Below are 22,378 nucleotides of genomic sequence, written 5' to 3'. Positions count from 1 at the left end.
TAAAACCCGCGCATGCGCACTCGTGTTTTCGCGACGGATCAGGGAACACGTTTTTTTTAGTGCGCATGCGCGGCCTATCATTTTATTATATTAGATACCGTCATACCCAGTGAGTTCTAGGCAGTTCACATCAATTAATCAGAGTTACAAGCGGTTCATACCAATTGATCAAGATTACAGGCAACGAAGTAGTTGAGGTAGGAAGGGGTAGGGGAGAGTAGGTCAAGGGGGGGGTAAAAAAAGTAGAGGGGGGGAGGAGGTTTTGGTTATTTGAGGAGGGGCATTAAGAGTCCTGGCTGTGGAAAAGGGGAGTTTTGAGTAATTTTCTAAAGCTGAGGTAGGTGGGGGCCTCGAGGACCATTTGGGCTAGCCATGGGTTTAGCTTGGCAGCCTGGAAGGCGAAGGTTTTGTCAAGGAATTTTTTGGAGTGACATAGTTTTAGGGAGGGGAAGGCGAACAGCTGAATTCTGCGGGAGTTTTTGTTGCTGTGATTCAGGGAGAAGTGAGGGTTGATGTAACTTGGGATAAACCAAATGCTGTTTTGTAACAAAAGCAGGCAAACTTGAATAGGACTTTGGATTCTAATGGTAGCCAATGAAGTTTGTGGTAAAAAGGGGTGACGTGTTCCCATTTTTTCAGGCCGAATATGAGGCGGACTGCGGTGTTCTGGATCATTCTAAGTCTCCTGATAGTTTTCTTCATGGAGCTCAAGTAAATGATATTTCAGTAGTCCAGTATGCTGAGAATGGAGGATTGTACTAGTAGGCGGAATGAAGTGTCGTCAAAGTATTTTTTTATGGTGCGGAGTTTCCAGAGCACCGAGATGCTTTTCCTGATTGTAATATCAGTGTGTTTCTCCAGGGATAGATGTTTGTCCAGTGTGACTCCCAGTATTTTTAAGGTTTGTTCAAGGGGGAAGACCGATCCTTTTACTTGAATTGTGATGTCTTTGATTTTGTCTTTGGGGGTAGGTAGGAAAAATTTTGTTTTGTCAGGGTTTAGTTTTAGTCTATAGGATAACATCCAGAGTTCTATCTGATTGAGTATACTTGAAAGGCAGGTGAGGAACTCTGGTGTGAAACTGGTTAGTGGGATGACTTTTGTAATGTCATCTGCGTAGATGAAGAATTTGAACTTGAGGCTTTGCAGAAGGTTTCTCAGGGATGTTAACTATAAAAGTTAAGATAAAATTCAGAAAGGTTCTTTTGGGCTCTAACACGGACTCTACTATTTTGTTGCTGTTATATATTAAAGAGAAGAAGGTCTAGAAACGGGTTTCCTGTCTGCCTTTAGGATATCAGCTTTGTTTATATGATACCTTGGACCTCCAAAGAAATAATCTTTAAAAAAGAAAAATGATAGATTCCTCTTAAAAAGTAGCACAGTATCTTGAGACATGCTCAAATTATTCTGTGTTCAGAAATCTCTCACTGGAATCTTTTTTTTTTTTTTTTTAAATTTTATTTATTGAATTTTTCAATTTTTACAATGTTTGAAATTCAAGTGATATAATTAATTACTATATATCATTGTATCTATCATTAATACAACTTAATTTATAAACAGTATATATTATATATAATCAAAAGTTATACATCCCTCCCCTTTTTCCAATTAATGATTCTAAAAATTATACATGTCCCTCCCCTTTTCTATATAAGTATTATAATTGTGCTAAGAAATCTAATCATTAGAATAATTAGTCAATGGTTGCCAAATTTTATTGAAATTATGAATGTTCCCGTGTTGTAATGCTATTACTTTTTCCATTTTGTATATATGACAGACAGAGTTCCACCAGAACGTATAATTTAATTTGGTATAGTCTTTCCAATTCTGAGTTATTTGTTGCATGGCGACTCCAGTCAATATTAATAGTAGTTTATTATTGTTTACTGAGATCGGACTCTGAGTTCTCATTGCAGTTCCAAATAATACAGTGTCATATGAGAGTCCTACATGATTTTCTAGTAATTTGTTAATTTGGGGCCAAATCATATTCCAAAAGGCATTTACACAGGGACAAAAAAAAATTAGATGATCTAACATCCCTATTTCTATTTTACAATGCCAGCATCTATTGGATCTAGTATTATCTATCTTTTGCAAGCGCGTAGGGGTCCATAACACTCTATGTAATAAAAACATCCATGTTTGACTCATAGATGCTGACTTTGTAGATCTTAATCTCCAGGACCAAAATCGTGGCCATTGAGACGCAGAAATTGTCTGTCCAATCTCAATACTCCAAATATCCCTAAGACCAGTTTTCTTTTTTTTATTTAAAAATCCATATATCAATTTGTACCATTTTGCGGCTTGGTGACCCAAGAAATCCGCCTGGAAACATAAAACCTGCAGACTATATTGAGTATTAAGATTTTTCCATTCAGGGAACCCTACCTGAATGGCCTGCTTCAATTGCATCCATTTAAAATATTGTGATTTATTTAAGCCAAATTTATTTTGCAATTGTGAAAAACTAAGCAGTGAACCTTCTGAAATGACATCATTTAATGTTCGTATACCTGCATTTATCCATTGTTTCCAGACGATCTTAAATCCGCCAATTTTGATCCTGGAGTTTACCCAAATAGATTGATTTAGTGATTTACAAATTGGATCTGGTGATAGGTTATTTATATATCTTAATGTTTTCCAAGTGTCTAATAATATTCTGTTTTCTTTGTATCTTCTGGGCATTGTTATACTAATTAAATGATCTAAATGTAATGGGAACAGGAGCCGCCATTCTAAATATAGCCAATCTGGCACATTCTCCATGAGATCTGGGAGGATCCAATACATACCCTGTCTTAGAATATAGGCTTGATGGTACCTATAAAAATTTGGAAAATTTACCCCTCCCTCCATAATTGGTCTTTGTAAAGATACTAAAGCAATTCTGGGTCTTTTCCCAAACCAAACAAATTTTGTAATAATATTGTTTAATTTTTTATAAAAGGACCCCTGAAAAAATATTGGTATCATACTCATTTGATAACAAACTACAGGCAATATCATCATTTTAATTGTTTGAATTCTTCCCCACCATGAAAGATGTAAAGGATTCCATTGTTCACACATTTCTGTAATTTTTTTCAATAAAAGTTTTTCATTTTCTTTGACTGTATCATCAATTGTATTTTTGATCATAATTCCTAAATATTTTAATCCTTCCTCTTTCCAAATAAATGAATATGAATCAAATAATCCTTTGGTGCAGTGAACATTAATTGGAAGAATTTCTGATTTACTCCAATTAATTTTATATCCAGAGAATTTTCCAAATTCCTCTAGAAGATTAAGTAAATTTGGAATAGTAATCCCCGGTTCTCTCAAATATAATAAGATATCATCTGCATATGCAGAAAGTTTATATTCCCAGTAAGAAAATGGGATTCCCCTTATCTCCTTAGTTTGATTAATTGCAATTAACAAGGGTTCTAGAACAATATCAAAAAGTAAGGGAGACAAAGGACATCCTTGTCTAACTCCCCTTTGCAAATTAAATTTATCTGATAAATTGTTATTTATATATAATCTTGCACCAGGAGAGCTATACAATGTCTGAATCATTTTAATAAAACCGGGTCCTATTCCAAACCATTCTAGAGATTGATACATAAATTTCCATTCTACTCTATCAAATGCTTTTTCTGCATCCAAAGATAGCATAAAAGTTGGATCATTCATATTTTTTGCTAAATTTAAAGAGTGAAATGCTAATCTGGTGTTATGTGATGAGTGTCTTTTAGCAATAAATCCTGTTTGATGTACATCAATAATGAAAGGAAGAGCTTTTGCCAATCTTATTGCTAGTACTTTAGAAATTAATTTACCATCTACATTTAATAAGGAAATAGGCCTGTAATTTGAAACAAAGGTAGGATCTTTGTTTGGTTTTGGTAAGACAATAATTAATGAATCAGCCATAGTACCTGATATATTTCCATTATTCATTTGATATTGATACAATTTTAATAGATATGGTAAAATAATGTTTTGAAATGATTTATAAAATTCAACCGTATAACCATCACCACCCGGAGCGGATCCAACTCTAAGAGACTTCAATGCTGATTCTATTTCTTTTAAAGATATAGGTTCTTCTAAACTTCTTTTTATATGATCTGGAACATTTGGTCCAATAAATGAATTTAAAAATTTTTGTCCATCTTGTTCTTTATTTTCATAAGATTCAGAAGAATATAAATCTTTATAAAAATCAAGAAATTGTCTTAAAATGTCTTTATTGTTAGTGTGTGTATTACCTTGTATATCTTTAATTGCAATAATCTTGGATTTTCTTTTTTTTGCTTTAAGGAAATTTGCCAATAATTTTCCAGCTTTATTTGAATTTCCGTAAAATTGAACTTGTCTATTAAATAAATCTTTTCTCACAAATTGAGAAGAAATCTCATTATATTTAACTTTTAATTTTAATAAATCTTGTAATGTTTTATTTTCCCATTTTTCAATTAATTTATTTTCTAATAATTTAATTTGTTTTCCTAATTCAAGAAATTGTTTTTTATGTTGTTTATTAATATATGCTGAGTATGAAATAATATTCCCTCTCATTGTTGCTTTAAAAGCGTCCCATAAAATCTCAGCATTAATATTATCTGAATCATTAATTTGAAAAAATTCTTGTATTTTTAATTTAAATTAAGAACATAAGAACATAAGTAGTCGCCTCCGCCAGGGCAGACCAGAGGTCCATCCCGCCCAGCGGTCCGCTCACGCGGCGGCCCATCAGGCATATTGCCTGAGCAGCAGTCCCTGACTAATTTTATACCTACCTCTACATTTATCTCTAAACCTTCCACTGCTCTTATCTGTACCCCTCAATCCCTTTGTCCTCCAGGAACCTATCCAGGTCTTCCTTGAAACCCTGTACTGTGCTATTTCCTATCACGGCTTCCGGAAGGGTGTTCCATGTGTCCACCACCCTCTGTGTGAAAAAAAATTTCCTTGCGTTTGTTCTAAACCTGTCCCCCTTCAATTTCATCGAGTGGCCCCTTGTTTTTGTGGTTTCTTTCAAATTGAAAAATCTGTCCTTGTCAACCTTTTCGATGCCCCTCAGGATCTTGAAGGTCTCTATCATGTCTCCTCTGAGTCTCCGCTTCTCCAGGGAGAACAGCCCCAGCCTTTTCAGTCTGTCAGTGTATGTAAGGTTTTCCATACCCTTAATCAGTTTAGTTGCTCTTCTCTGGACTCCCTCAAGCATTGCCATGTCCTTTTTGAGGTACGGTGACCAGTACTGTACACAGTATTCCAGATGGGGGCGCACCATAGCCCGGTACAGTGGCAGGATGACTTCCTTCGTTCTGGTCGAGATACCCTTCTTAATGATACCTAACATTTGGTTTGCTTTCCTCGAGGCTGTGGCGCACTGTGCCGACGCCTTCAATGTCGTGTCTACCATCACTCCCAGGTCTCTTTCCAGCTTACTGACCCCTAGCATTGTTCCCCCCATTTTGTAAGTGAACATCGGGTTCCTTCTCCCTACATGCATGACCTTGCACTTCCCCACGTTGAAGCTCATTTGCCACTTTTTTGCCCATTCTTCCAGTGTCGTAAGATCCCTTTGGAGATCCTCGCAATCTACCGTGGTTTCAACCCTGCTGAATAGTTTGGTATCATCAGCGAATTTGATGACCTCACATTTTGTTCCCGCCTCCAGGTCGTCGATGAATATGTTAAACAGGAGCGGTCCCAGCACCGACCCTTGAGGAACCCCGCTCGTGACCCCTTGCCAGTCCGAGTAGTGGCCCTTTACACCAACCCTCTGCTTCCTCTCCGACAGCCAGTTTTTAATCCATCGGTGGACCTCCCCTCGCACCCCATGATTCCATAGTTTCCTGAGCAATCGCTCATGTGGTACCTTATCGAAGGCTTTCTGAAAGTCTAGGTAAATTATGTCTATGGGTTCACCTTTGTCCACCTGGCTATTTACCCTCTCAAAGAAGTATAACAAATTTGTGAGGCACGACCTACCCTTGCAGAACCCATGCTGGCTCGACCTTAGCTGTCCATTTTTTTCGATATGATCACAGATGCCGTCCTTAATCAGTGCCTCCATCATCTTTCCCGGGACCGATGTGAGGCTCACCGGCCTGTAGTTTCCCGGGTCTTCGAGAAAATTTGAATCCGCTAAAAAAGTATTATTAAATCTCCAAATTGAATTTAAATGTTCAATATCATAATTTTGAAGATTAATCCACACACCAGCATGATCCGAAATTATAATAGGATCTATAACTGCTTTTATCACACGCTGCGCTAGGTTATTAGAAACAAATATATAATCAATTCGTGAAAAGGATTTGTGGACCTGAGAACAAAAAGAAAATTCCTGATCATTAAAATGAAGAATACGCCATATATCTACTAAATCACAAGATTGAATCAAATTATCTAAGCCTAATGATTTCATAATTCTACTTGGTTTTTTATCCAAAATTGGATCCATTACAGCATTGAAATCTCCTGCTACTATTAAATTAGATGTAGCCAGTGGTAAAAGTAATTGTTGAATTTGTTTGAAAAACTCCATTTGATTCGTATTAGGAGCATATAAATTGAATAAATTCATGGTTGTATTTCCCAGATCCATTTCGACATGCACCCATCTACCTAAGGGGTCATAATTTATTAATTTGAAATTCGCATTGCATTTTTTGTTTATCAGAATAGCCACTCCAGCTTTTTTCTTTAAAGCCGGTGCAAATAAACATTTAGAAATCCAACCCCCAGATAATTTTTTAGATTCAGTTTCAGAAAGATGGGTCTCTTGTATGAAGTAGATATCCGCATTTTGATTTTTAAGGAACGATAATATTTTCTTTTTCTTAATAGGATGATTTAAACCATTGACATTCATAGAATAAATTTTTATATCCATCTTATTTATCATTAAATTTTAACCAATATTCTATGATAATATACATGATTAGATCTCAGCACAATTAATATATATTGATTCCCATTCCCACCCTCTATTTTCCCTCCCGACCCTCCCACTATCAATGTTTGTCCTGGAACACACATTGGTCATGCAAAACCTAAATCCCCTCCCCCAGGCAACTAATCATTCATAAAAATATTCTCTAATTCAATACATTTCATATTTCTTTATCCACCTTATTATTCATTTAAACCTTCATTAAATCCCCTTGTATATTATAGTTCATATCAAATTTAATTTGATAAATCATATTAATCTTTTCAAGTCTTAGATATAAATAATATATTACCCCTTCAATAAATTAAATATATTTCATATATAGTTCTAATTTCATATATTCAAATTAGATATATCTATTCCTATATATATAATATATATAATAATAAATATTTTAGTAAATCATTTTATATATTTGAAAATCATCATTTATAGTATCGTAATATGTATAGATAAATATTTATATCAAAAAGATTTTATAATTAATACCTATGTTATAATAATTTCCCATTCATTTAACCGAATCCAAAAAAATTTTTCCATTAATATTAGCAGAATTAAATATAGATGTAGTAATTCATATAAATTATAATTGGATAAATCATCTTAATATTTTCAAGTCTTAGATAAAAATAATATATTCTCCCTACAATAAATTTAATATATGTAAAATATAATTCTAATTCCATATATCATATTGTAATAACAACATTTTTAAACATCATCATTTATAATAACCTAATATGTATAGGAATTAAATATCTATGTTATAATAATTTCCACACTCATTTAATCAAATCTAAAATAATTTTTTTTTCCAATTAATAATAGCAATATTAAATATATATGCAATAATTCTATAATAGTATTCAATTCAATTATAATGTAAATTTATCATAACATCCAATATATTAATAATAATTGAATCAAAAATTATAAAATATTTTTTTTTTTTAATGGATGGAATAAAATCAAAAATTAATTTAAGTCATAAAATTCAATATATTGTAATAAAATTTGAATCAAAAATTGTCATTCTTATTTTATCTTGCATTTTCTATATCCTTTCTTCAGATGAAACTTCCATTTTATTCTGATTATATGTAGACATTAGTTCCTCTTCTTTTTTCTTTCTTTATTTCCATCTATTTTCATTAGATAAATTTGCTTTATTCTGCTTTATTATGTAGACATTGGTTCTTCTTGTGTCAAAAATTCTTTCAGTTTAGCAGGATCTTGAAAATACATAGATTTATTTCCTGTAGAAATTCTCATTGTAGACGGATAGTAAAGACCATACATGTAGCCCTTTTCTTTTAATTGTTGTCTGAATGTAAGGAATTGTTTCCTTATATTTGCAGTATCTTTAGCAAAGTCAGGAACAAAAATCAGTTTAGATCCTTTATAGTTTAGGTTTTTATTTGCTTTTGCCACTTTTAAGATCTCAAATGCTTGTTGGTATCTTAATACTTTGAAGATCAGAGGTCTAGGAGCTGTCTGGTTTGTTTGTTTTCTTGTGGGGATTCTGTGGGCACGTTCTATCTCCAACGGCCATTTAGAATTCAGCTGCAGCAGTTTAGGCAAAAGATTTTCCAAGAACTGTATAGGGTTTTCTCCTTCAATATTTTCAGCTAAGCCAAGGATTCTAATATTCTTTCTTTTTCCTCGATTCTCCATATCAATTAGTTGATTTTTTAAGGCTGTTACATTTTTCTTTTCCTCTTCACACTTTTGTGTGAAAGTTTCCAACTGACAGATTCTTTCCTCCATCACAGACATTCTTTGTCTGTCAGTTTGGATTTCTTGTTTCAGGTTAATCAACTCTTCCTTCACTTCTGATAATTTGTTGGCATTATCAGTCAGCATTATTTTGATTTTAAATAATTCCGCCATGATGTCAGCTTTTTCATTAATTTCATCTGCTTCCAGCGGGATTGGTACGCTGGACGGCGATACAGGGGTTACCTTTGACCTTTTTGCCGACACTCCCGAAGTACAAGGTTTTTCATTTTTTCCTTGCTTTATCGCTGCCATTTCCGCCGTTGATTTTTATTATTTTTAAGTCGGACAAGTAAATAAATAGTTTTATTTTATTCAGTTGTTGCCTGGGACTCAGGAGCTCTGCGGTTAAGCTGCCATATCGTGCGCGTTCCAAGCCACGCCCCCCTCACTGGAATCTTTATCTGTTTCAAAATGTTTACACAGATTGAAACTAGTATAAGGAAACCCCAATGGGTCAAGACTGATTTTGCCTTTACAAAGGGCATAGGGGAAGTAGTGAGACTCTTCTCCAAGTCTAGCCAACTACATATTTGGTACACACACTTCCCAGGTAATCTACCTCTTGCTGAGGAGGTTCTTAGGAAAACAAATCCATAGCTTACATCATGTGCAACTAAACTTTCTTTATCGTCCCTCCAGACTGGCACAGAAACGGATGGGTTTATGCTCCTCTGCCAGCAGGTGGAGAATGAGACACTGACTTTTGGCATCAGTACAAGTGAGCTGTGCAGTCCCTCTTACAACTAGCCTTTTCTCAGTCTCCAGCAGGTGCTGAGGTTTGTTAATGCCTGTTGGATCTGGTTACTGAATCTTTCTTGCCCCTGTGTCTGTCCGGATGTCACACTCGGAAGGGTCAAGTATCTCTCTCCATTTCCCCCACCTTCCCAGATTTTTTTCTGAATCTAGAGGAGCCTCAACTGTATGCCTTGCCACCAATACCAGCACTGACTATAGTTTAGAGTGCCTGTGGGGTCTGGTTTTTTCTTGATACATTGTGAGAAGAAATAAAAAGAGAAAATAAGACACAAAAAATAAAAGGGGCTTTGCATTGCAAAAAAAAAAAAAAAAAAAGGCCTGAGGTTGTTGTGTATGGAATTCTGGCACCTTTATTATGAACGCTTCAAAAAAGCAGAAAAAATGTGTAATTTTGTGGGTGCCGATTGGTGGATGTGGCTGGCGGGCAGAGAGCAGGATTTTTTTTAAACAAGTGACTGGTCCTCAGCAGTTGCTTGTTTTTTTTATCAGGCAGCCCAGTCAGTGTTGCTGAAATTGTTTTGTGAATCGCATCCTTTCTATTTTGCATGCCTTTCCCCCCTCATTTGCATATGTGGCTTGGATTGGATCGGAGGATAATCGGCGCAGAGGTTAGTGAATCGGGTTGGAGGAATATCGGGTCGGTACACGGTCGCAAACACGATCGGTGGGCTAAGTGAATCTAGCGCTAAGTGAGCTCAATTCTTTCACTTCTTTCCGACAAGCGTTGTATTTTGGGTTAATACCTTAGGTCAATATATTGGTAAGGTTTCTAGCAAATATTGTAGTATAATGTCTCTATCTAGGATTGTGTTTTTAAGGTTAAGTTTTTCAGTTAGCACAATTTTCAATAAATGTTCTGGTATTTCTATTACTATATTATATTAAAAACAATTTATTTTTGATGGTCATTTTTAGCATGTCCTGCTGTCAGTTCCAGTTCTCTATAGTTATAATTCCGCTCTTAAAGCAGAATTCTAGGCAAATATTCTATTTCACACTTTTAAGGCAGGCTATTAGTACAAAAACCAAAGCAACAAATCCAACAAGAGCTGCAGTGAAAATAAGTAACCAAAAGGAAAACAAATGAAACTGCAGGCAAAATGTACAAGATGCAGGCTGTTTATTATATCAAATTTCAATGCGGTTAAATATTACTACCCTTTAAACAAACCTAAGGACCCAACACGGTCCGTGTTTCGGTAAACACGCCTTCTTCAGGGGCCCTAACAAATATAAATAGACATTGCTAAGAATATATGAAAACATAATAAAAAGGACATTTGGTATAATGAAACAATAATAATATTAATAGAACAATCAAAGTAAACTAATGTGAATAATACATTAAATAAACAGAGACATGTGGTAATGATGCAATAAGAAGACCAAACTGATGAAGCAATACATGACAAAACAGAGTGATCTTGTGCATACAAAGAACCGGTGTGGTGACAGGAAGACAAAACAAGATTTTAGCATAAGTGCTACACAATAATGATGCAAGGTATTGGTGGGGTGGGGTATTTTTTATCTTGCTTTGGGGATTTTGATTGATTATATAAATGATTGATTATATAAATCTCTTATTGATTCCGTCCATAAAAGAATTTTATTACACACGCAAAATAAACTTTGCAGTAACTGCCCCGACATTGTGGAACTCCCTTCCACAACCACTTCGTGACGAACAAAATCTTGACAAATTTAAGAAAAACTTAAAAACTTTTTTATTTCGAGATACATTCTCTTCCACTTAATTTCTATCCTCTTAAATTCTTTGCAATTTAATTTTGCGCTTTCACAAACATTCAATATATCTTATCCCCATCCCACATGTTTTTTTCCCTAACCCCTCTTTCTTTTTTCCTACTTACAATGTAACTTTACCCATCCACTCCCTCTCTCCTCACTGTCAAGTCTGTCTTGTTATTGTTTTTAATGTTCACTATATATTATTTAAATTACTTAATACTTTTTGTTTTCAATTGCTTCTACTCTTAACTGTCAATTTTTTTAAAACCAATGTAAACCGTCCAGATATTTGCTTGATGGTCGGTATATTAAAATTTAATAAACTTGAAACTTGCATATATGAATAATGTTGTTTGTGTAGATACTGTACTGCATTTTTCTTAACTTTAGAAAATTAATAAAAGATTTAAACACTAATGTATTATTCACATTAGTTTACTTTGTTCTATTAATATTATTATTGTTTCATTATACCAAATGTCCTTTTTATTATGTTTTTATATATTCTTAACAATGTCTATTTATATTTGTTAGGGTCCCTTAAGAAGGCGTGTTTACCGAAACACGGACCGTGTCGGGTCCTTAGGTTTGTTTAAAGGGTGGTAATATTTAACCACATTGAAATTTGATATAATAAACATAGCCTGCATCTTGTACATTTTGCCTGCAGTTTCATTTGTTTTCTGTTAGGCTATTCTAAGTATACATTCTAGCACATTCTGTTTAGCATTTCTTTTCTAAAATTGACTCTCTTACCCACTGTCCTCATGGTCCTTTTGGGCCTGCTATGAGGAGGCCCGATGTAAACTGGGAGGAGCCTCAGCGAGCCAAGTGGTGGGAGCTGCTCCAGTGGGGAGAGGAGGGATGTTGACTGGCTCCTTCCTCCTCTCCCTGCTGGGGCTGGTGATGGTAGTGCCTGGTAGCTTTTCTCCCTTTAAAGGGCCATTGGAGGAGGCTCAATGCAAAGAGAGAGGGGCCTCAGCGAGCCGCATGGTGGGACTTTTTACATACAGTTTCAAAAAACAAAAATCTGCTTGAGTTCCAATGAACAGATCGTAAAAAATTGTATAAGATCACTAAGTTTCATTTGTTTTGCTTGTATAATCAAGGAAATATTTTGACTCAAATTTGCAGGGATACTGTACATGGTCATGGTATAGTATCAAATAAAGAGTTATACTTCCACAAGTATTCCACTGGTGGATCTTAAACTTACCAAAATTAGTTTAAGTCATGTAAGATTCAGCATACAAAGATTCATCAAAATCTGTGATGGTGAGGTGGGGCACTTTCTTAAAATAAAACCAAGTATCATGGAATGACCTGTGAGTTTGGTATAAGTGGAGTGCCAATATTACTATTAACAATGTGTGTGTATTACAGTATGTATTTTTTTCTTTATATTTTTTCAGGTCTTCCCTGACATGTCCTCATTGTCAAAAACAGAGTAACACCTTTGACCCATTTCTCTGCATATCTTTGCCAATCCCACTGCCTCATACTCGGTAAGAACTTGAATAAATGAACTCCACACCTCTGCATCTCATATAACAAGAGCACACTGGGGTAATATGGTGCAGTTCTGCATCCCCCCAGCTCACCCTCGTAAGAATGCATTTTGATAGTATAGTGCAGTTTATCACCTCATACATGATGAGGTCCATTGGCAAAGTATAAATTTGAAAGTATGTTTTCACCCATGCACCTTGTAATAAGTTTCAAACCTATTGTGCAAGTGCCCTCAAGCTTTGAACTGAAATTTGTACCTGTTGGGTTTTATTTGTTCATGAAACACTCTCTTTATTTCCCTTTACCAGTTTAATTTCACTCCTGAGAACACCCTCTTTAAATGTGGTTACTTGAGTGTGTTTTTCCTAACAGCAATGACACTTGAGGCTGATATGGTAAAAATCCTAAAATAACAAAATACTATGTTGGTCATTTAAATTTCTGCTCTGAAAAGAGAGAAGGGCCAGAAAATAAAAAGCAGTGGGAGTGATCAAACAAGAAAGGTTGCTCCAGTGCAGGAATATCCCATATTATAGTACATCACATAAATCTTGAAATGTGCAGTGCATCCAGACTTGACACAGGCCGTGTTTTGGCACTAACTCCTGCATTAGGAGTCCATGGTACTGAAAGAATTATGTAGTCCTTCTATGCAGTGAAACCATGGTAAATAAATTGAAGTACAGTATTATATTAGTGACTTTTATTTTGCCATTACCTTGCGGTTCAAGGCGGATTACATAAGAGGTTATCTGGACAGTTTCAGAAGAGTTACATAGTTTAGCGGGTTACTTTGGGGGATTGAAATGCTTCTGTGTGCCTAAGGATTGCATTAGAGAGCTGCACGGGAACGGGGATGACGGGAATCCCTCGGGACCCGCGGGTTCCCCCTTTGGGTCACGGGGATCCCATGGGGACGCCCCCTAGGGTCACGGGGATCCCGTGGGGACGCCTCCGAGGGTCGCGGGGTTCCTGCGGGGTTGGATCGCAGTGCATTCGAGCTGCGAGGGTAGTCTCCTTCTCCTTACCTGCCCTGTCGCAGCACACAGCCGAACGGAAATCTTCCCGATGTCAGCGCTGACGTCGGAGGGAGGGCTTAAGCAAAGCCCTCCCTTCTTCCGACGTCAGCGCTGACATCAGGAAGACTTCCGGTCGGCTGTGTGCGGCAGGGCAGGTAGGGAGAAGGCAATGGCGTACGAAAGAGGGGGGAGAGGGCGGTCCGCCCCGGAGAATGTGCACAGCCGGTCAGGTCCCCCGATCGACCGACAACAGGCCCGGCCGACAAATCTCCCTGCCCTGTAGCCGCGAATCTAAATTACCTCTTACAGCAGCTTCACTACTCCAGCTGCTGTAAGAAGGTAATTTAGATTCGCGGCTAAAGGACAGGGAGATTTGTCCGACCGGGCCTGTTCTGTTGTCGGTCCGGTGCAAAAGCGCCACAAAGGTGGAGGCAGGGAGGGAGGAAAGACGCTTAAGGGGGGAGAAGGCCGCTGAAAGCACTGGGGAAGACAAAGGGGTGGAAAAGAACGCTGAAAGGACATGGGGTAAACGGGAGGAGGGGGGGAAGGTCCCTGAAAGCACTGGGGAAGACAAAGGGGTGGAGAAGGCCGCTGAAAGGACATGGGGAAGACAGAGGGGGGAGAAGGCCGCTGAAAGGACATGGGGAAGACAGAGGGGGGAGAAGGACGCTGAAAGGACATGGGGAAGGCAGAGGGGGAGAAGGATGCTGCCTGACAGGACATGGGGAAGATGGTGGGGGAGAAGGACACTGAAAGGAAATGGGGAAGAGGGAATGGGAAGAAGACGCTGGCAGGGAAGAAGGCAGAGGTGCCAGACTATGGGGGGAGCGGAGGGAAAAAGATGGGTGCCAGACCAATTTGGGAGGGGGGAGAAAGGGAGAGGCACAGTAACAGAGCAAATGGAAGACACAGAGAGAAGAGAGGCAGTGGATGGAAGGAATTGAATGAGAACATGAAGAAAGCAGAAACCAGGCAATAAAGGTAGGAAAAATTTTTTTTTTTTTTTTGCTTAAGGATAAAGTAGTATATTAGTTGTGTTGATAAAAATTTATAAACATTAGAGGCTCTGGTAGAAACCCGTTTACAAAGTATGTATTCTTCCCAATTAATATTTCCAAATTAATAAAGTCTTTTTGCTTATTTTTAAATGGGTTTCTACCAGAGCCTTTAATTCAGTAGCATAATTAAATGAAATAACTATTTCTGTAGTTTATAGGGACGGGCGGGGATGTAGGGGATTCCTCGCGGGGACGTAGGGGATTCCTCGCGGGGACGGGCGGGGATGGAGGGGATTCCTCACGGGGACGGATGGGGACGGAGGGATTCCTCACGGGGACGGGTTGGGACGGGTGTGAGTCCTCACGGGGACGGGTGGGACTTTGGCGGGGACGGGTGGGATTTCTGTCCCCGCGCAACTCTCTAGATTGCATCTCTCAGGAGCTGTCTGTCTGTCTGTGTGAGGAGAGCAAATGTCTCTGGGTGCAGCAGGCTGCTCCTGATGAAACATAGACTGAATCTGGGGATAATGTGAACAACAGTCCTTTTAGGCTAATTTCTTTCATCTCCTTGGGAACATAGCAGAAAGCCAGGTTCTCAAATCAGGTGATGCCCAGTGACTTTTTACACTTGAGGGGTAGGGGATGGTCCGACAGCAGGAGCTACTAACAGCACACATGCCTTCTATTCTTGGAAAGCAACAGAGAGGCAATAAAAATTAAAGAACAATAAAAAAAATAGCTTATCCCAGGACAAGCAGGCAGATATTCTCACTAATGGGTGACGTGATCCAACGGAGCCCCAATGCGGACGCCTCACAAACAGTCTTGATTGATGAAACTTGAAGTTTCGAGTTGCCCGCACCGCGCATGCGCGAGTGCCTTCCCGCCCAGCACAGGGTGCGTATCCTCAGTTCTTACTTTTCCGCGGAGCTGAGAAGTCCGTCTTCGACTCTCTGCACAAAGTTTTCTTCACTTGTGCCTTCTAAGTCCGCGGTTTTGGGTTTATTTTCTCATAATCGCTGATTTTGAATTCAAACTGCCTACTACCGTATTTTCACGCATATAACGCGCGCGTTATACACGATTTTACAAACTGTGCATAACTTGCACAAAATTTTTTTTACATAGTTCCCCCCCCCCCCCCCCCGACGTCCGATTCACCCCCCCGCAGGACTGCTCGCACCCCCACCCCGAAGGACCGCTCGCACGCACCCGCACCCCGAAGGACCGCTCGCACGCACCCGCACCCCCAGCCTGAAGGACCGCTCGCACCCCCACAGCCTTCAGACCCCCCCCTTCATGTAGAAGCTCCTACCGGTGTCCTGCTGCTTCCTCTTGGCGGTCCCGGCCTTTCTGTGAGCCCTGCGCCTGCGCTGCTTCCCCTTCCGGCGGTCCCGCCCTTTCTCTGACGTCAAGACCTCTTGCCCCGCCGACTCCCCGACACGATCGGGGCAAGAGGGAGCTCAAGCCCTCTTGCCCCAGCCAACCGCGGCACCCCCGACACGATCGGGGCAAGAGGGAGCTCAAGCCCTCTTGCCCCCCCGACTCCCCGACACGATTGGGGCAAAAGAGAGCCCAAACCCTCTTGCCCCGCCTCATCCCCCCAACGACCGCCCCCCCCAAGAACCTCCGACCGCCCCCCAGCCGACCCGCGACCCCCCTGGCCGACCCCCACGACACCCCCACCCTCCTTCCCCCCGTACCTTTGTTAGTTGGCCGGACAGAAGGGAGCCAAACCCACCTGTCCGGCAGGCAGCCAACGACGGAAGGAGGCCGGATTGGCCCATCCGTCCCAAAGCTCCGCCTACTGGTGGTGCCTAAGGCGCATGGGCCAATCAGAATAGGCCCGGGAGCCTTAGGTCCCTCCTGGGGGAGGGGCCTTGGGCACATGGTCGGGTTGGGCCCATGTGCCTCAGGCCCCGCCCCCAGGAGAGACCTAAGGCTCCCGGGCCTATTCTGATTGGCCCAGGCGCCTTAGGCCCCACCATTAACCAGAGCTTTGGGACGGATGGGCCAATCCGGCCTCATTCCGTCGTTGGCTGCCTGCCGGACAGGCGGGTTTGGCTCCCGTCTGTCCGGCCAACTACACAAAGGTACGGGGAAGTGGGGTGGGGGTGTCGTGGGGGTCGGCCAGGGGGGTCGCAGGTCGGCTGGGGAGGCAGTCGGAGGTTCTTGGGGGGGGCGGTCGTTGAGGAGAGGGGGGTTTGCGTCGAGGGCAGGAGGGCCTGGGATACCTCCTGCCCGTAATGTAGTGTGGGGTGGGGGTAGGGGGTCGCCGTGGCCTGGAGGGTTTGGGCTCCCTCCTGGCCCGAACAACTAGCGGGGAGGAGGGTCGCCAGGGCCACGAGGACTTGGGCTCCCTCCTGGCCCGAAAAACTAGTGGGGGGGGGGATCGCCAGAGCCAGGAGCGCTTGGGCTCCCTCCTGGCCCGATATTGTCGGGGAGTTGGGGAGTCGGTGGGGCAAGAGGGCTTGGGCTCCCTTTTGCCCCGATCGTGTCGGGGGGGCAAGAGGGCTTGAGCTCCCTCTTGCCCCGATCGTGTCGGGGAGTCGACGGGGCAAGAGGGCTTGACGTCAGAGAAAGGGCGGGACCGCCAAGAGGAAGCAGCAGGACACCGGTAGGAGCTTCTACATGATGGGGGGAGGGTCGGGAGGCTGTGGGGATGCGAGCAGTCCTTCAGGGTGGGGGTGCGGGTGCGTGCGAGCGGTCCTTCGGGGTGGGGGTGCGAGCGGTCATGCGGGGAGGGGGGGTGAATCGGACGTCGGGGGGGGGCATCAGGCTTTCAGGGTGGGGATAGGACTTCAAGGGGGAGAGGAGAGTCGGGGTGGCTAGAGGAGAGTCGGGGCGGGCAAAAGGAGAGTCGGGCGGCGACGGGAAAGTCGGGCAGCATGTGCGGTATACGGGTGTGCGCGGTATAGAAAATTTTTTTTACATATATTTCGGTTTCCCGCGCGCTATACCCGTGTGCGCATTTTACACGGGTGCGTGTTATCTATGTGAAAATACGGTAGATAGCTGTCCCCCCTCCATCATGAAATCTGCCCCTTTCTCATTCAAAATTGAACTCCTCAACTGGATATCCTTTTGCTTGTTCACCGGCCATTTCCCAAAAGAACTCGGCCACATCCTTGTATTCCCGATTATAAAAAACCCCAAGGATTCTACCTCCTCGGCTTCCAATTACAGACCCATCGCCAACATACCGCTACTCCAAAAAATTACGGAAGGCCTAGTCAACCACGAACTCATGAACCACCTTGAGAAGTTCAACATTCTTCATGATTCCCAGTCTGGTTTCCGCCCAAATCACAGCACAGAAACTGTCTTAGCCTCTCTTACTAATTACCTCCTCCACTTATTCTCTCTGAGAAAAAGTGCCTTGATACTCCAGTTCGACCTGAGCAGTGCCTTTGACCTGGTTGACCATGACATTCTACTCAGATGCCTTGACTCCATCGGCATCTCCGGTGAGGTCCTAAACTGGTTCACAGGATTTCTAAAAAACCGCTCTTACCAAGTACACTTCAATGGGACCTTCTCCCAACCCTGGCACAATCCCTGCGGAGTTCCTCAGGGTTCCCCTCTTTCACCCTCTCTATTCAATGTCTACATGGCTTCACTAGGTCATATGCTATCCAATCTAAAACTAAAATCATATATCTACGCAGACGATATCACTATTATTATTCCCATTACCTCGCTTTCACAAGAGATTGAACAATTCACCTCATCCATCCTCACCAAGATAGAACAATGGGCCACTCAATTCAAATTAAAGCTGAACCCAGAAAAATCCAAAATTTTCCTGGCCAGTCCCAACAACAAGCTAACAAACACCTCCCTGAAACTTAACGGGTTAGACTACCCAATTAACCCCACAATCAAAATCCTTGGAGTCATCCTGGACCGCTGCCTTACTTTCGAAGCCCACACCAATGCTCAGATTAAAAAATGTTTTGGTACCCTCTGGAAACTCCGCACCATCAAACACTACTTTGACTTCTTCTCCTTCCGATTACTGGTCCAATCACTAATCCTGAGCATCCTAGACTACTGTAATATCATCTACCTAGGTTCATTTAAAAACCCATCAAACGCTTAAGACTCGTTCAGAATGCAGCCGTTTGACTCATCTATAATCTCAAAAAATCTGACCATATAAGCCCCTTCTACAAAAAACTGCACTGGCTGCCTATGGAGGCGAGGATTACCGTATTTTCACGCAAATAACGCGCACCCGTATAAAACGCGCACACGGGTATAGCGCGCAGAAATCACGATGATATGTACAAAAACTTTGGTATACCGCGCTCACGGGTATACCGCGCATGCTGCCCGACGCTCCTTTCGCCCGCCCTGACTTTCCGACTCTCCGTTCACCCCCCCTGACTTCCGTGCACTGTCCCCCCTTGAAGGTCTGTCCCCATCCTGAAAGCCTGATGCCCCCCCCCCCGACGTCCGATACATCCCTCCCCCCGAAGGACCGCCGACTCCCCAACAATATCGGGCCAGGAGGGAGCCCAAATCCTCCTGGCCACGGCGACCCCCTAACCCCACCCCGCACTACATTACGAGCAGGAGGGATCCCAGGCCCTCCTGCCCTCGACGCAAACCCCCCTCCCCCCAACGACTGCCCCCCCCAAGAACCTCCGACCGCCCCCCCAGCCGACCCGCGACCCCCCCTGGCGACCCCCCCGACCCCCCCACCCCCCTTCCCCGTACCTTTGGTAGTTGGGCCAGAAGGGAGCCCAAACCCTCCTGGCCACGGCGACCCCCCTAACCCCACCCCGCACTACATTACGGGCAGGAGGGATCCCAGGCCCTCCTGCCCTCGACGCAAACCCCCCTCCCCCCCAACGACCGCCCCCCCCAAGAACCTCCGACCGCTCCCCCAGCCGACCCGCGACCCCCCTGGCGACCCCCACGACCCCCCCACCCCCCTTCCCCGTACCTTTGGTAGTTGGCCGGACAGACGGGAGCCAAACCCGCCTGTCCGGCAGGCAGCCAACGAAGGAATGAGGCCGGATTGGCCCATCCATCCTAAAGCTCCGCCTACTGGTGGGGCCTAAGGCGCGTGGGCCAATCAGAATAGGCCCTGGAGCCTTAGGTCCCACCTGGGGGCGCGGCCTGAGGCACATGGTCGGGTTGGGCCCATGTGCCTCAGGCCGCGCCCCCAGGTGGGACCTAAGGCTCCAGGGCCTATTCTGATTGGCCCACGCGCCTTAGGCCCCACCAGTAGGCGGAGCTTTAGGATGGATGGGCCAATCCGGCCTCATTCCTTCGTTGGCTGCCTGCCGGACAGGCGGGTTTGGCTCCCGTCTGTCCGGCCAACTACCAAAGGTACGGGGAAGGGGGGTGGGAGGGTCGTGGGGGTCGCCAGGGGGATCGCGGGTCGGCTGGGGGGCGGTCGGAGGTTCTTGGGGGGGGGGGCGGTCGTTGGGGGGGAGGGGGGTTTGCGTCGAGGGCAGGAGGGCCTGGGATCCCTCCTGCCCGTAATGTAGTGCGGGGTGGGGTTAGGGGGTCGCCGTGGCCAGGAGGGTTTGGGCTCCCTTCTGGCCCTATATTGTCGGGAAGTCGGCGGTCCTTCGGGGTGGGGGTGCGAGTGGTCCTGCCGGGGGGGGGGATGTATCGGACGTCGGGGAGTCGGCTGGGCAAGAGGGCTTGGGCTCCCTCTTGCTCCGATCGTGGATGCGGGTGCGGGTGGGAGCGCGTGCGAGCGGTCGTTCGGGGTGGGGGTGCGAGTGGTCCTGCCGGGGGGGGGGATGTATCGGACGTCGGGGAGTCGGCCGGGCAAGAGGGCTTGGGCTCCCTCTTGCTCCGATCGTGGATGCGGGTGCGGGTGGGAGCGCGTGCGAGCGGTCGTTCGGGGTGGGGGTGCGAGCGGTCCTGCTGGGGGGGGTGAATCGGGCGTCGGGCGGGGTGGGAACTATGTTTTAAAACTTTTGTATACCGCGCTCACGCATATAACGCGCGAGGGGTATGCGCGGTAGGTAAAAACGCGTATAACGCGCGCGTTATATGCGTGAAAATACGGTATCTTCAAATTTGCTTGCCTCTGCTTCAAAACCCTAACAGGCTCGTCCCCAATCTACCTATCAGATCACTTTGTCCGTCCGGGCCCCACCCGCACACGTAACGCCCACTTGTTTGCCTTCCCGTCCCTAAAGTGCTGCATCTACAAGAGATTCCTCGACAGATCCCTGGCGTTCCAGGCATGCAAATGGAACAAATGTCTATCCACTCTCATCTCTAATTCTCCCTCCTACCAAACTTTCAGGAAGTCAATCAAAACTTATCTCTTTGACAAATATCTCTGACTCCCGCCCTCCTTGTAACTCTACTTTTAACTATGCCTTGTACCTCCCACCTTCCTGCACATCCCACCTACCTGCCTTCTCCCTACCTGTACCTCCCATCTACCTGCATCCGACTTCCTAAGCCACGTTGATTGACTTGTTTATAACCTCTCTTCTCCTTCTTGCCTGCTCCCGACTCGCTAAGTTATATTGATTGATTGACTTATTTGTAAATTTCACTGTAGATGTACAGTCTCTTGTCATGTAAACCGCTCTGAACTATTCTGGTACTGCGGTATACAAAAATAAAGTTATTATTATTATTTTCATCATGTTTTATTGTTTTAAAAAAAAAAAAAAAAAATTTCTTCCGTTCGGCCGGGCAGGCCATGTGACTGCAGCCCCGCGACTTTGATCTCGCGGCGGAGCTTTTCCGCCTATGTCCCGGCCTGCTACTGGTTTTAAAAAGTGTTCCAAGTGCCAGCGCGCGATTTCACTGACGGACCCTCATTGACGCTGTCTTCGGTGTCTCGGGCCTCAACACCTCCCGAAATCGTGCCGGCCTTGCTCAACACTTACAGTCCGTGCTTTCAAGCGTCGTTGCATCTTGTGGGAGTCGCTGTTCAGCATGGAGTCTTCGAGGGAGCTTTCGTCATCGAAGGGCCCTTCACCATCGGCCTCTCCCGAGGCTCCCCAGGTTTCCACATCTACTCCGAGCCTTATCAAACCTGCTTCGTTTGTCCCGGCTCAGTCTTCGACGCAGGCTGCAGTGCCTTCCTCTGTCTCCTCAGGTCAGATTGCGCAGCAGCCCATTTCCCCGGTATTGCTCAAAGTGCCCAAGGCTTCTAAGTCCAAGCACTCTCACACTGCCTCAAGGGAGCACGAAGCCCGTGCAGGTGGTCCCGTTGGAGATGCAGATCCATCCTTGCCGGCTTCGTTCCAGACCTTGCTTGAGAAGCAATTCATCCAGCCGAAGCTTCTCTCTCAAATCCAGCCTGGGCACGCGGAGGTCTCCCGCGAGGTCGAGCCGCCTCTGGTGCCTCAGCAGTACGCACACTCTCTACAGGGAGCAGAGTCTCTGCGAGTGTCTGGTCTGGCATCGATGCATGCATCGCAAGGAGCAGAGTCTTTGCCCATGCCTCCATTGGAACCGATTCACTCGATGCAAGGAGTAGATTCTTTGCGAGTGCCTCCATTGGAACCTATCCATTTGATGCAAGGGCTCAAGCCTTTGCGAGTGCCTCGAGGTGCTTCCAGCCATCCTCCTCTGCTTCGATCCACCGCTTCTAGCCCCAT

The 22,378-nt window shown here is 43.7% G+C and overlaps 1 protein-coding gene across 5 annotated transcripts in view; it reads left to right on the top strand.

Moving 5' to 3' along the window:
- The window catches only part of USP31 (ubiquitin specific peptidase 31), a 377,558-nt gene that overhangs the window by 51,977 nt on the left and 303,203 nt on the right, over positions 1–22,378 (top strand). For all 5 annotated transcript variants that reach the window (XR_004536457.1, XR_004536456.1, XR_004536455.1 and 2 more), the window contains one exon: positions 12,673–12,765. Coding sequence is in view for 2 of the 5 variants with exons in the window: in XM_033914358.1 (XP_033770249.1) it covers positions 12,673–12,765 (93 nt within the window). In the remaining 3 variants the exon portion in view is untranslated. The remainder of the gene's footprint in view (positions 1–12,672; positions 12,766–22,378) is intronic.

The sequence above is a fragment of the Geotrypetes seraphini genome, chromosome 11 (assembly GCF_902459505.1).
Source record: "Geotrypetes seraphini chromosome 11, aGeoSer1.1, whole genome shotgun sequence".
In the NCBI taxonomy this organism is placed as follows: Eukaryota; Metazoa; Chordata; class Amphibia; order Gymnophiona; family Dermophiidae; genus Geotrypetes; species Geotrypetes seraphini.
Note: the sequence above shows the minus strand (reverse complement) of the source record. Positions and strands in the feature narration are given on the sequence as shown.